This window comes from Canis lupus, chromosome 13, assembly GCF_048164855.1.
Source record: "Canis lupus baileyi chromosome 13, mCanLup2.hap1, whole genome shotgun sequence".
NCBI lineage: Eukaryota > Metazoa > Chordata > Mammalia > Carnivora > Canidae > Canis > Canis lupus.
In genome coordinates this window covers 28,047,761-28,060,233 of record NC_132850.1, presented here as the reverse complement: position 1 = coordinate 28,060,233, position 12,473 = coordinate 28,047,761, and the positions used below count along the sequence as shown (strand labels likewise).

At 33.3% G+C, this 12,473-nt stretch overlaps 1 protein-coding gene across 20 annotated transcripts in view; it reads right to left on the bottom strand.

Moving 5' to 3' along the window:
• The window catches only part of LRRIQ1 (leucine rich repeats and IQ motif containing 1), a 214,957-nt gene that overhangs the window by 31,755 nt on the left and 170,729 nt on the right, over positions 1-12,473 (bottom strand). For 16 of the 20 annotated variants that reach the window (XR_012005745.1, XM_072772945.1, XM_072772944.1 and 13 more), the window contains 2 exons: positions 10,932-11,064; positions 7,609-7,669 (listed from right to left, as the gene is read on the bottom strand). Coding sequence is in view for 16 of the 20 variants with exons in the window: in XM_072772945.1 (XP_072629046.1) it covers positions 7,609-7,669; positions 10,932-11,064 (194 nt within the window). In the remaining 4 variants the exon portion in view is untranslated. Of the gene's footprint in view, positions 1-6,850; positions 7,052-7,608; positions 7,670-10,931; positions 11,065-12,473 lie in introns of those variants that run through there. The other 4 variants (XR_012005746.1, XR_012005747.1, XR_012005748.1 and 1 more) reach the window with 2 other exon arrangements.

Below are 12,473 nucleotides of genomic sequence, written 5' to 3'. Positions count from 1 at the left end.
AAACATGAAATTCAATCATTTTCAAAATTTTTATTTTGAAGTAACTTAAAATTCCTACAGAAGTTGCAAAACTTGGTACTGAGAGTTCCCTGTATAACTTCCAGCCAGCTTGCTCCATGATACCTTATGTAAGCAAAGTGTGGTTCATAAAACCAGGAAATCTCATTGGTGCTCTACCATTACTAAACCACAGACCTTATTAAGACCTCACCAGTTTTCACATGCACTATTTTTCAGGTTTGTTTATACTTATTTAAGACATTTTATCATACATATAAATTCATGTACCACAACCAGGATACAGAGTTATTCCATTTTTCCCAATAAACTCCCCTGCTCTCCTCTTAGTCATATCCCTCTCTTCCTAACCTTATCACGGACAACCTCTCAAATGTTCTCCATCACTATATTTTGTGAATGTCATGTAAATGAAATCAGACCATATATAACCTTTTCAGATTGTCTTTTTTTCACTCAGCATAATGTTCTTGAGATCCATCAAAGTCTTTATATGTATCAGGGGTCTGTTCTAGTTTGTTGCTTTTTATTTCTTTTTATTGTATGTCCATTCATATGGGCCACCAATTATTTATCCTTTCAATCGCTGAATAAAATTTGGCCTGTTTCCAACTTTTGGTTATTAAGCATAAAACTACTGTGAACATTTATGTACAGGATTGTGAATGAGCATAAGTGTATTTCTCTAGGAAAAATGCCCAAGAGCAGAACTGTTGAGTCATAGAAGTGTATATTTAACTTTATAAGAAATTAATGGTTTTTTTTCAAGTGCCTGTGCCATTCTCAGCAGCAATGCATGAGAGATCCAGCTGCTCCGCATACTTGTCAGCACTTAGTATTGTCAGTATTTTATTTTAATCACTCTAATAGGTGTATATTGATATTATATAGTAGCTTTAACAATTTTCCTAGTGATTAATAATGTGTAAGATCTTTTCATGTGCATATTTCTCTCTGGATAGTCTCTTAGGTGAAGTATTTACTCAAGCACTTTGTTCATTTTCTAATTGCACTGCTTGATTTAATTATTTTTTAAAGATGACTACTGTGATGGTTATTTTCATGTGTCACCTTGACTGGGCCACAGGGTACTGAGGTATTTGGCTCAACATTATTTCTGGGTGTGTCTGTGAGAGTGTTTCTGATAAGATTAGAGTGTGAATTGGTAGACTAAGGATACCATATTGCCCTCTCTGGCATCACCTAATCCACTGAGGGCCTAAATTGAACAAAAAGGTGGAGGAAGGGAGAATTCACCGTCTCTGCTTGATGGATGAAGCTGGAATACACATCTTTGGTCTTAACACTGGAACTTACACATTAGCGCTTCTGGCTCTTAGGCCTTCAGACTTGGACTGGATCCTACACTATCAGCTGTTTGAGTTATCAGGCAGTTAGTCTTAGACTAGAACCTATACCATTGGTTCTCAGGGCTTCACATTCAGACTGGAATTACACCACCAGGGTCTCCATAATCAAATGAGCCAATTTCTTATAATTAATAATACATACTTTCTTAAAATAAATAAATATATTTATACAATATCTTTTTGTATGTGTATATAGATATTTATCTTCCTCTTGATTCTATAGATAGATATAGAGACCAGAGGGCCAATGGTGCCAGTTTCAGGCCAAGTCTGAAAATCTTGAAATAAGGTAGTTTGTCTCTTCTTATATTGTGTTTCAAGATCGCACTGGCCATTCTAGGCTCTATATACATATATAAAGAGATTTTATACATTAGATACAGTTAAACACAGACACAGATATAGATATCCTACTGTTTAAGTTTCTCTAGTGATCCCTGACTAACATAACTACAAATGGCTCCTTTGTACCTCTTTCCAGTAATTTATCCTCAGAAGCAACACTGTTCTGATTTCTTTTACAATGGAGAGGTTGGTTTTCTCTGCTCTTGAACTTAATATAAATATAATCATACAGTCTGTGCTCTTTTGTGTCTGGCTTCTCTCACTCACTGTATTGTTTTTGGTTTTCACTTACATTGCTGAATGTATCAAGAGCTCATTTCTTTTCGTTTCTGAGAAGGTATGCCATTGTAAGAATATACCACAGTTTATCCATTCTGCTGTTGATAAACATTTATGTTGTTTGCATTTTCTTGGTTTTTATCAATAGAACTGCAATGTAATTTTCATACAGGTTTTTATGAAGACACGTGTTTTCATTTCCTTTCAGTAAACATGTAGGAGTGGAATTAATGGGTCATAGAGTAGGAGTACATATAATTTTATAAAGTGTCTATTTTCCTAAATGGTTTTTATCATTTTTCACTGTACCAGTAATGCATGAAGAGTTCTAGTTTTTCCATTTCTTTGTCCACATTTGTGCTTTCTGGTTTTTAAATTTTAACTGTTCTAGTGTTGCATAGTAGTGTTTCATTGTTGTTTTAATTTAAATTAGTGTGCTTTTTAACCATTCAAATATCTTCCTTTGTGGAGTCTCTCAAAGCTTCACCATTTTTAAATAACTTGAGATATTTGTCTTTATATTATTGGTTGTGGGAGTTTTTTCTATATATTTCTGATACAAGGCCCTTATATTGGATGTATTCATGTGGGCGAGGTGTTATTTGCACGTGGGAGGCTGTGGAGGACAGAGAGAGGGAGGTAGAAGGGAGAGAAAAAGAGAAGGAGGGAGAAAGAGAGAGAAAATACATATTTTTCTCTCAGGATGTGATTTGACTTTTCATTTATTTTTGTTTTCTGAATTGAACCTACGTACAAATGCTTTAAATATGAAGTACAATTTATCTTTTTTGATTTATGCTTTTTATGTTCTATCTAAATTTTTTTTTGCCTATCCCAGGTTTTATATTGCTGTTTTCTTTGAGAAGTTTTAGAATTTAAGCATTTACATTTAGGTCCATAATTCATCTCAAATTTATTTTTAAGATGTAAAGTAAAAATCAAAATAGACCTTTTTCCCTATATATTTCCCTATATAGATATAGATATACTTTTTTCCATATATATATATGGAAAACTATATATATATATATAGTTTATATATATATATGGAAAACTATATATATATAGTTTATATATATATATATGGAAAACTATATATATATATAGTTGTCCAGCACTATTTGTTTAAACAAAATATTCTCTCCTCTTTTAATTAGTACCTTCAAGGAAAATTAACTCTCTACGTGTGGTATTATTTTTTATTAATTGATTTTTATGTCTTTCTGCACATAACATATAGTTTTGGTTACTGAGGCTTTATAGCAAGTCTTGAGATCAGGTAGTGAGAGTTTTTTTCAAGATTGTGTAGACTATTCTAGCTTTTTTACATTTCCATATGCATTTTAAAATTTGTCCATTTCTACTAAATGCTTTCTAAGAGTCATTAAATTTACAGATCATTGAGAATTGACATCTTTACAGTTTGAGTCTATTCATGAGTATATCTCTTTGATTTTTTAAAACAATATTTGGTAATTATCATTACAGGAGCCTTGCACATATTAATGTTAATATTTATCCTTAAATATTTTGTTTCTTACATTTTGGTGAATAGAATATTTTTAAAGTTTACTAAAGTTTGTTGCTAATATATGATAGGGTGTACAAAGACCTAGTTTAATAGATTCCGACAGATTTCTTTCCATAATGACTGTACGAGCCTTGACTTTCACTAGACATACATCAGCGTTTCCACATTATTGAAAGCACTTTGCATTACCCAATTTTTCTAATTTTTGCCATTCTGATGAGGATAGTCATGTGACATCTTAGTTTTAATTTTTATTCCTCTGGTCATGTAACTGAGCATCTCTTTATATACATTTATGCATTAGTCAGATCCCTATAAATTGTCTCTGTGTTTTTTCTATTGTATTTATATTTCCTTTTCATTAGATTACCTGACTTTATAATTATATTTGCAGAAGTTCTTTTCAAATCTAGATATTGGGCAGCCCGGGTAGCCCAGTGGTTTAGCGTCGCCTTCAGCCCAGGGTGTGATCCTGGAGACTCGGGATTGAGTCCCACGTGGGGCTCTCTGCATGGAGCCTGCCTCTCCTTCTGCCTGTGTCTCTGCCTCTCTCTCTCTGTGTCTCTCATGAATAAATAAATACAATCTTTAAAATAAAATAAAATAAAATAAATCTAGATATTAAGCTATTATTAGTTTTAGGCACTGAAAGTAATTTGTCTGTGTCTGTAATCTGTTAACCTTTTCTATAAAATCCTTCATAGGAAGTTAATATTTAATTTAAAAGTCAAGTCAATCAAAAAATTTTGCCATATAATTTATATTATTTGTATCTTTTAAAAGAGTATTTCTTTACTGTTAAGTTGCAAATATATTCTCAATTATTTTATTTGATCAGTTTTACAACTTTATTTTTCACATTTGAGTCTTAAAACCTTCTAAATTCCATTTGACTATAGTGTGCATGAGTTATATACAGTCCTGCTTTTCAATGCTAGTTTATTGAATTCTACTTACCAAACAATTTGACCTTTCCTACTTTTGTTACATATCATATTCCAATATAGTCACAGGTCTAGTTTTGAACAACTATTCATATCCATTGGTCTACTTATCTGTACCACAATGTTTAGTTTTATACTAAATCTTTAAACCTTACCATGTAAATTGGCTCTGCTTTTACAGAGTGGACTTAGATGATATTAGGTTCTTATTCACCAATACACATTTTAGAAAGATTTTTAGGTTCCTAAAAAAACAGCTGTAATTTTGGTTGGAATTAGGTTTTACTTTATATGCTAAGTTGCTGCATCTATGAACAATAAACTTACTGAGTGGAGTGAATATTACCATGTGCCATTCAGACACTTTTAACAACTGAATCAGATTCCCCCAGCTGCTGAGAAAGTTGATGTCTAATGGCTCTTAGCTGAATAATTCTCTGGAAATCGTCCTTAGCTAAAGATTGCAGTTGTGCCTAAACCACACTGTCTCCTGAGGAATTTCAGGCGCATAAAGTCTGAGCTTGCCTCAGTTGGGACAACTTAAAAAAGCCTTTACATCACTAGAGCTTACTTCCATTGCTGCAACCCTATTGCATTTTACCTTTTCCCTCTGCCCAATCCTTCTTTCACCCCTCAAAAGAACTGTTTATGAAAGCCTTTTCCAATGAATGTCTTGCATTCAAATATGAGAATCTCAGAATATGTTTCCTGGAGAACCTGAACCATGACTGTCTTCAGAAAAATCCTGGAGTTTAGGGGATAAATATAATCAGCAATACAATTGTCTAGATCTATGGCATGTCTTTTGATATATATTTGGTAATAATTAAAATGATACCTTATTTTCATTTTTCTCATTCCTGTCTGCCTCATAAAATATTTTGATCTTATTTGGAAGACAGAGATGTTATTTATTAGCTTCTCCAAAACCCAGAATTTGAATGTTTTATTATATCTTATTTTTATTCTTGAAGGTTAGTGAAGAGTATTCTGGATAATATTCAGATCTCTACTATTAAGAAGTAACTCCACTGTCTTTTGGTATGCATTGTTTTTCTGCCATAATGTCAACTGTCAATATAATTATTATTCCTTTGTAGATAATCTTTCAATTCACTAAGTCTCTTTTTTTGTGGTGTCCAGTGCATAGTTTATTGCAATGGTAATATTTTATAGAGACAGAATTTATAGTATGCTGATTTGCATATTCATAAGTGTTCTAAATAAAAATGTGATCACTTTGTTTCATAATTTTCTGTCCTTTCACTATGGATATTTTCCTTATTTCTTGGAGGAAAAGTGGAAGCAGTTGCAGTTTTGATTTTTTTAAAATTTTCCTTTCAGTTATGGCCTTGTCCTAGTTGTGCAACTATCTGCCTTCAGTTTCTCAACACATTTCCAAGACTCTGAAAGATTTCTACTCCAGGTCTTCAATTAGTCCAGTGTCCTTTTGACATGAGTCCTTATTCACTTCTATCTCCATTCCCCCCCCAAAAAAAAGAAATGAAAACTTACTTCTATTACCATTTATCCTGTTTTTTTTATTTACCTGTACCTCTTCAATATCAAAAAAGTATTTATCATTGCTATGAATTAGTCACATATTTGAATATAGTAAAATACAGTGGGATACAGAAGGAGATTAATGTCAGAGCATTCATTTCATAGAAGCTTTTTTTTTTTTTTTTTTTGAGTAGGCTCCATGCCCAACATGGAGCCCAGTGCAAGGCTTGAGCTCTTGGCCCTGAGATCAAGACCTGAGCTGAGATCAAGAGTCAGATCTTAACCAACTGAGCCATCCAGGTGGCTCACAGAACCATTTTGATTAGTAATCTACCCAACCTGTTTTCATTCATTTTTAGCAGCAAAATAATTCAATGTAATATCAGTTTCTTTATCCTGCCATTCCTTGGGACTTTTATAATCCTCATTTTTGCTTCATAGTGGCAACTCAACAATCTATGTGCAATTGTTAGTAATATGCCTGTTCATATTAGGTGTTCATAGCTTGAAATATCAATTTTCCTAGGGCAATCTACATGTCACTCTGCCAGAGGGGTCTGTATTGAAATGCAAGGAAATATTTGCTTACTGATTATTTCAAATCTGTACATAGATTCTATAAATATTTTCATAAACACATTAATTTTCGCTAATACTCTAATTTTGCTCCCTTTTCAGGAAAACTCCTTGAATGAACTGCTCATAAGAATGATGAATATGACTGTTCTGGATACCATCATACCAGGTCCCATTAGAAAGCGCATTATCTTTTTATAATGCTAAGTTCTACTTGGCAAGCTAAATTATAATCTGTTTTCTTGGTGAATGTAGAATCTGAGTAAGGAGTATTAATTGGTTGATATCACCAGAAGGTGTCATAAAATTAGGGTCACCTGAGGCATCATTTTCACCTGCCAAGGAGGCCGCACACTTCTGTCATTTGTTAGGGCACCCGCTTCTCTGGAAATTTCTGGAAACACACTGAAAATTTCTTGTTTTGTGGGCTCCATTTTTCTAAACTCCACATTGGCCATTCTCCTTCTGTTAATATAGTCTTCCTTCTAATAGCATATAGTATAATTGACTTTAGCAATGCACATACAGTTATCCTGTCTAGAGTCTTACACTCTGGTCACCATGTTTAAAACCTGTTTGTTCCTAAAGCTCCAATGATTTATACTTTATGACTTATAGTGATTGAAGTCACAATTACTTGTTAATTTTTATCTGCTTTGATCTTCTAACTTGTGAGGATACTTTATATTTCCCTTAGTATCCTACTATTTTAAAATATTCAAGTAATTGAATTCATTATGCAATTCCTGTTCAAAGTTAATAATAAATATTATTATTTTAATATGGTAGCATGCTAATATTTTTAAATCTACCATATAGAATCAATATTTTAAAGTACTATCAGATTATAAAGTTATATTACAAGTCAAGAAAACATGTTGTTATTGCAGGTTATTATTTTAACATACAGTATTTTGAGATTATCCCAAATAGAGTTATGATATTTTATTAATTTACACTAATTATGCACATATTTTAAAGTGCCTTTTACTGAGGACCAGTATCTACAACATTTTTCTGTAACTTTAAACACATTTCTTACCACAAGTTGAACTCTTCCACCATTAAGTACATCTGGGTCTAACTCAGGCAAGAAGTGATTGCTGCATAATGACAAAAACCAAAAATTATATTATTATATAAATGTAGAGGAAGAATATGAAAGAAATGCCCAGTGAAAGTTTGGGAGAAATGAGTAATCTACAAAATGGAAATAACAGTGTTATTAAATTAGAGTATAGGCAAAGATACATACAAATTTACCTTTCCATAGTCATTTGAAAATTCAATTTAACATAAAATTTAAATTTCTAAATAATATTCAAAACCACTGTTCCTTACCAAACAGAATACCAAGAGCAAAAATTTGAAACTACCAATGATAGTTAATAAATGATAGAACATATGAATATTTTACTTACATTTACTCATATATCTTGTTTTATGAGAAAAGCAAAGCTTCCTTTTTTTTTAATAAAGATTTTATTTATTTATTCATGAGAGACACAGAGAGAGGCGGAAACATAAGCAGAGGGAGAAGCAGGCTCCCCAAACGGAGCCTGATGTGGGGACTCAATCCCGATCCCAGAACTGGGATCACGCCTTGAGCCAAAGGCAGAGCCCAAGCCCTGAGCCACCCAGGGGTCCCCAAAGCAAAGCTTCCTATTTTAAAATACCTATAGTGTGCCAAACATTATACTAATGCTCACCATTAATTTCTGTTTAAAACTAGAACATTGACATTTAGCTTTTCATCTGTTCTTGAAAATACGTTTTCTTAAAACATCGCCACTTACTCCTTTATGTATTTTCAGAAGAGAAAGTACATGAACAATTGCCTGTTGCATCATATGTTTAAATCCAACTTATTTAAGTGTAAGGGATATTGTTAAAGTTTTAGGTATATCTAAAATACATCCTGAAACAATTTGCTTATATTTTTCACGTTATCTATCCTAATGCTTTTAAATCCCTGAGCAAGACCTTTTATATTTGGTTAAGATAGATGGTAAACTATGGTTGTATTATATTTGTTTATAGTTCTAAGGATGTCATTTGATGAATTACACTAAACTGACTCATACCAACATAAAAGAAATTTGTGCTTATATTAATTCGAATACTTAGTAAAATTTAAAAAGTTCTCAAATGTTGACTGCTTTATTCCTACTTTCTTTGCTCACAATGAAATAGGACAAAATAATCCAGATTATAAAATGTTGTTTCAATTTCACTTTCAGTCTTCACTTCCTTTTCCATATTTTTAAAGAAATTACATGGGTAGAATTGACCACATATAAAAGTGTACATTTATTTATATCATAAAAAATTTCATATTTTACATATCTTAACTGGCTTGTAAATTGTCTTAACCCTTATAATTACAGGATTTTATTTGTTAGACATTTAAAACATTTCCAAAGCATTACCTACATTTAGATTCAATATTGATTTATATATTTAGTGTTTATAACAGCATTTTAAAAATTATTTTGTGGACATATGCAGCTAAAACGAAAGCTGCATCACTTGCCATCAGGGAAATACAAATCAAAACCACAATGAGATACCACCTCACACCAGTGAGAATGGGAAAAATTAACAAGGCAGGAAACAACAAATGTTGGAGAGGATGTGGAGAAAAGGGAACCCTCATACACTGTTGGTGGGAATGTGAACTGGTGCAGCCACTCTGGAAAACTGTGTGGAGGTTCCTCAAACAGTTAAAAATAGACCTGCCCTACGACCCAGCAATTGCACTGTTGGGGATTTGCCCCAAAGATACAAATGCAATGAAACGCCGGGACACCTGCACCCCGATGTTTATAGCAGCAATGGCCACGATAGCCAAACTGTGGAAGGAGCCTCGGTGTCCATCGAAAGATGAATGGATAAAGAAGATGTGGTTTATGTATACAATGGAATATTACTCAGCTATTAGAAATGACAAATACCCACCATTTGCTTCAACGTGGATGGAACTGGAGGGTATTATGCTGAGTGAAGTAAGCCAGTCGGAGAAGGACAAACATTATATGTTCTCATTCATTTGGGGAATATAAATAATAGTGAAAGGGAATATAAGGGAAGGGGGAAGAAATGTGTGGGAAATATCAGAAAGGGAGACAGAACGTAAAGACTGCTAACTCAGGGAAATGAACTAGGGGTGGTGGAAGGGGAGGAGGGCGGGGGGTGGGAGTGAATGGGTGATGGGTACTGGGGGTTATTCTGTATGTTAGTAAATTGAACACCAATAAAAAATAAATTTAAAAAAAAATAAAAAAAAATAAAACGAAAGTCTCAAAAATTTATATCAAAAATATTATTGTCTTTGGACTTCCATTTCCCTAAAACTTTGGTTCAATAGTTATGCATATATGTGCTTTTAATCACATTGCTATGGGCTGAATTTGTTTCATCAGAATTGATAATGTTTATGTTCTAACTCTCAATATCACATAATGTGATGTATTTGAAATAAAGCCTTGAAAGAGGTAATTAAAGTAAAATGAGGTCATATGGGTAGGCTCTAATCCAAGATGACCAGTGTCCTTATAAGGACAGGAGATTAAAACGTTGGCAACAGAGATGGAAGGATGATCGTGTGAAGGCACAGGAGAAGGTGGCTATTTGCAAACCATGAAGACACTCCTCCAAAGAAACCAAACTTGCTGACTCCTTGATCTTGAGCTTGTAGTCTCCAGAACTGTGAGAAAATAAATCTCCACTGTTTAATCTATGGTGTTTTGTTATGGTGGACATGGCAAACTAATACATACATTAACGTAACAAAAATTAATTGATTACCTATTAGATTTGAGCTGCCTTGTTTGTTACTAAAGGATATAAATATTTAATATCCTCAAACTTGTGAGCTCACCTCCATCTTGTAAGATAGATAGATAAGATATTATCATTTCACTATAAAGGAGAGGAAACTGAAGCATGGAGACATCATTGGAAATTAATACACGACTGGTAAAATGGCAGTACCAGTGTTGAATTATAATTTTAACTGGCAAATGTTAATGATAGACATGATACAAAGTAAAATATAACCATCAATACATATGATATTTATAAACAGTTAATGGATACCATGCATTTTACTTTATAAAGAAGAATCATTTCTGTGGTTCATTTGTTGGTAGTAAGCATTACAGAAACAGAGTTCTCAAACACTTTAGGGTGAAAAATATAAAGAGTGATTACATCTATTCTATAGAAGAAGCCTTTTATAACCTGGCAACGGGTGTATTGGCCTTTAGCTATAAAGTCATGTTTGTTTTAGCACAATGAACCTAGGTTTCACTTTTCAAGATGTGTTTACAATACAAAAATCTAATTTAAAGGAAATGACCTCACCATTTCATATCTCTGGAATTAGTTGTTTCATGAATCCCAACCTGTGTGTGAAGCCATTGGTATGTGTATTCTTTACTCCTTTCTAATTTTTCATTTGCAGTGGCATCCTTGTAGGTAAGTTCTTCTTCCTTACCTGGGGAAAAATATGGGTTACTTAAGGAGATCAAAAGGCTAGGTAAACAATTTTATCAAAAGAAAGAAAAAAAGACTAATTCATGGAAGCTTAAACATCTGTAAGAAAAAAGTCAGTCACTTATAGATCAAGTAATTTTTCTGCTTGATTTTCAAACTCATCTATTTTGAAAAATAAAAAAAGTTTCAATGCAGGGGGTCCCTGGGTGGCTCAGCGGTTGAGTGCCTGCATTCAGCCCAGGGCGTGATCCTGGAGTCCTGGAATCAAGTCCCACATCGGGCTCCCTGCATGGAGCCTGCTTCTTCCTCTGCCTGTGTTTCTGCCTCTCATTTGCTCAGCGGTTGCTGAACAGGATCCCCTGTTCAGGCTTAAAGTCCAGCTGTTCTTACACTAACCTTATACAATAGAATTCATAAATTATATTAAGGATATTTGAAACATAGTCTTAATTCTGTATATGAAACCAAGCTTGGTTTGTGTAAGCTAATCAAGTATTTTAAGCTAGGAATAAAATTATATAAGGTTTAGGGAACTTGTGGCTCATGCCATAGTAGCTATTTCAAAAAAGGAGGTGGGGAAGCCTACCAATATAAATGGATATGGGGAATACGCAAGAGGAGAAATACAAGGGAAGAATACAAGTAACAAATATGCGTAAAAAAAAAAAAAGGAAAAAAGAAAGTTAAAAATCCAACTCTTATATTAAAATGTAAAATTTATACATTTGCATAATAAAAATCTAACCCTACATTTAAATTTACGCATTTTTATAATTTTTTAAAAAAATATATAAATGTTACTACTATGACAATGCCATGCATTTCAGAATTACACCAAAGACCTGCTGTTTTCAAGCCTTCTTCCATGGACTAAATCTTTTGTGGAACCATTATCAGGTTTAGGGAATTACTGGCTTTGTTGGATTGATTGACAGTACCCTGGAGAAAGGTACCTCTTGAAAACTAACTCATGATAATCCAACTAACGAGAATCCTACAATTTAAAACCTAATGTTTAAAATATTAATTTATTAATTCTTTCACTATAGATCTTTGTGCACAGAAACGTCACCTTATATTTGCAAGTTGTTTGGAAAACAAATGAAGCATGGTGCAAGGCCTACTTCGAACGCTTGGAGCATGTACCACACACAATCATACATATACAGACATGGTTAGCATTTGTCATTCTGCATATGTTGGGCATGATACATCTACCATGCACAACTTTTCCCTTAAAAACTGCTGCTGAAATTAGTGAAATGACTTTAGTTCAAAGAGATATTGTAGCCAGTTCTTAGGAAAGCTAAAAAGCAGGATGTTTATTTCCCTAGACTCCATGTTAACTTGGCAAAGTTAACTTGCTGTCACTTCTCATGCCACGTTGTGTTTCTAAAACAGCCCCAGCCC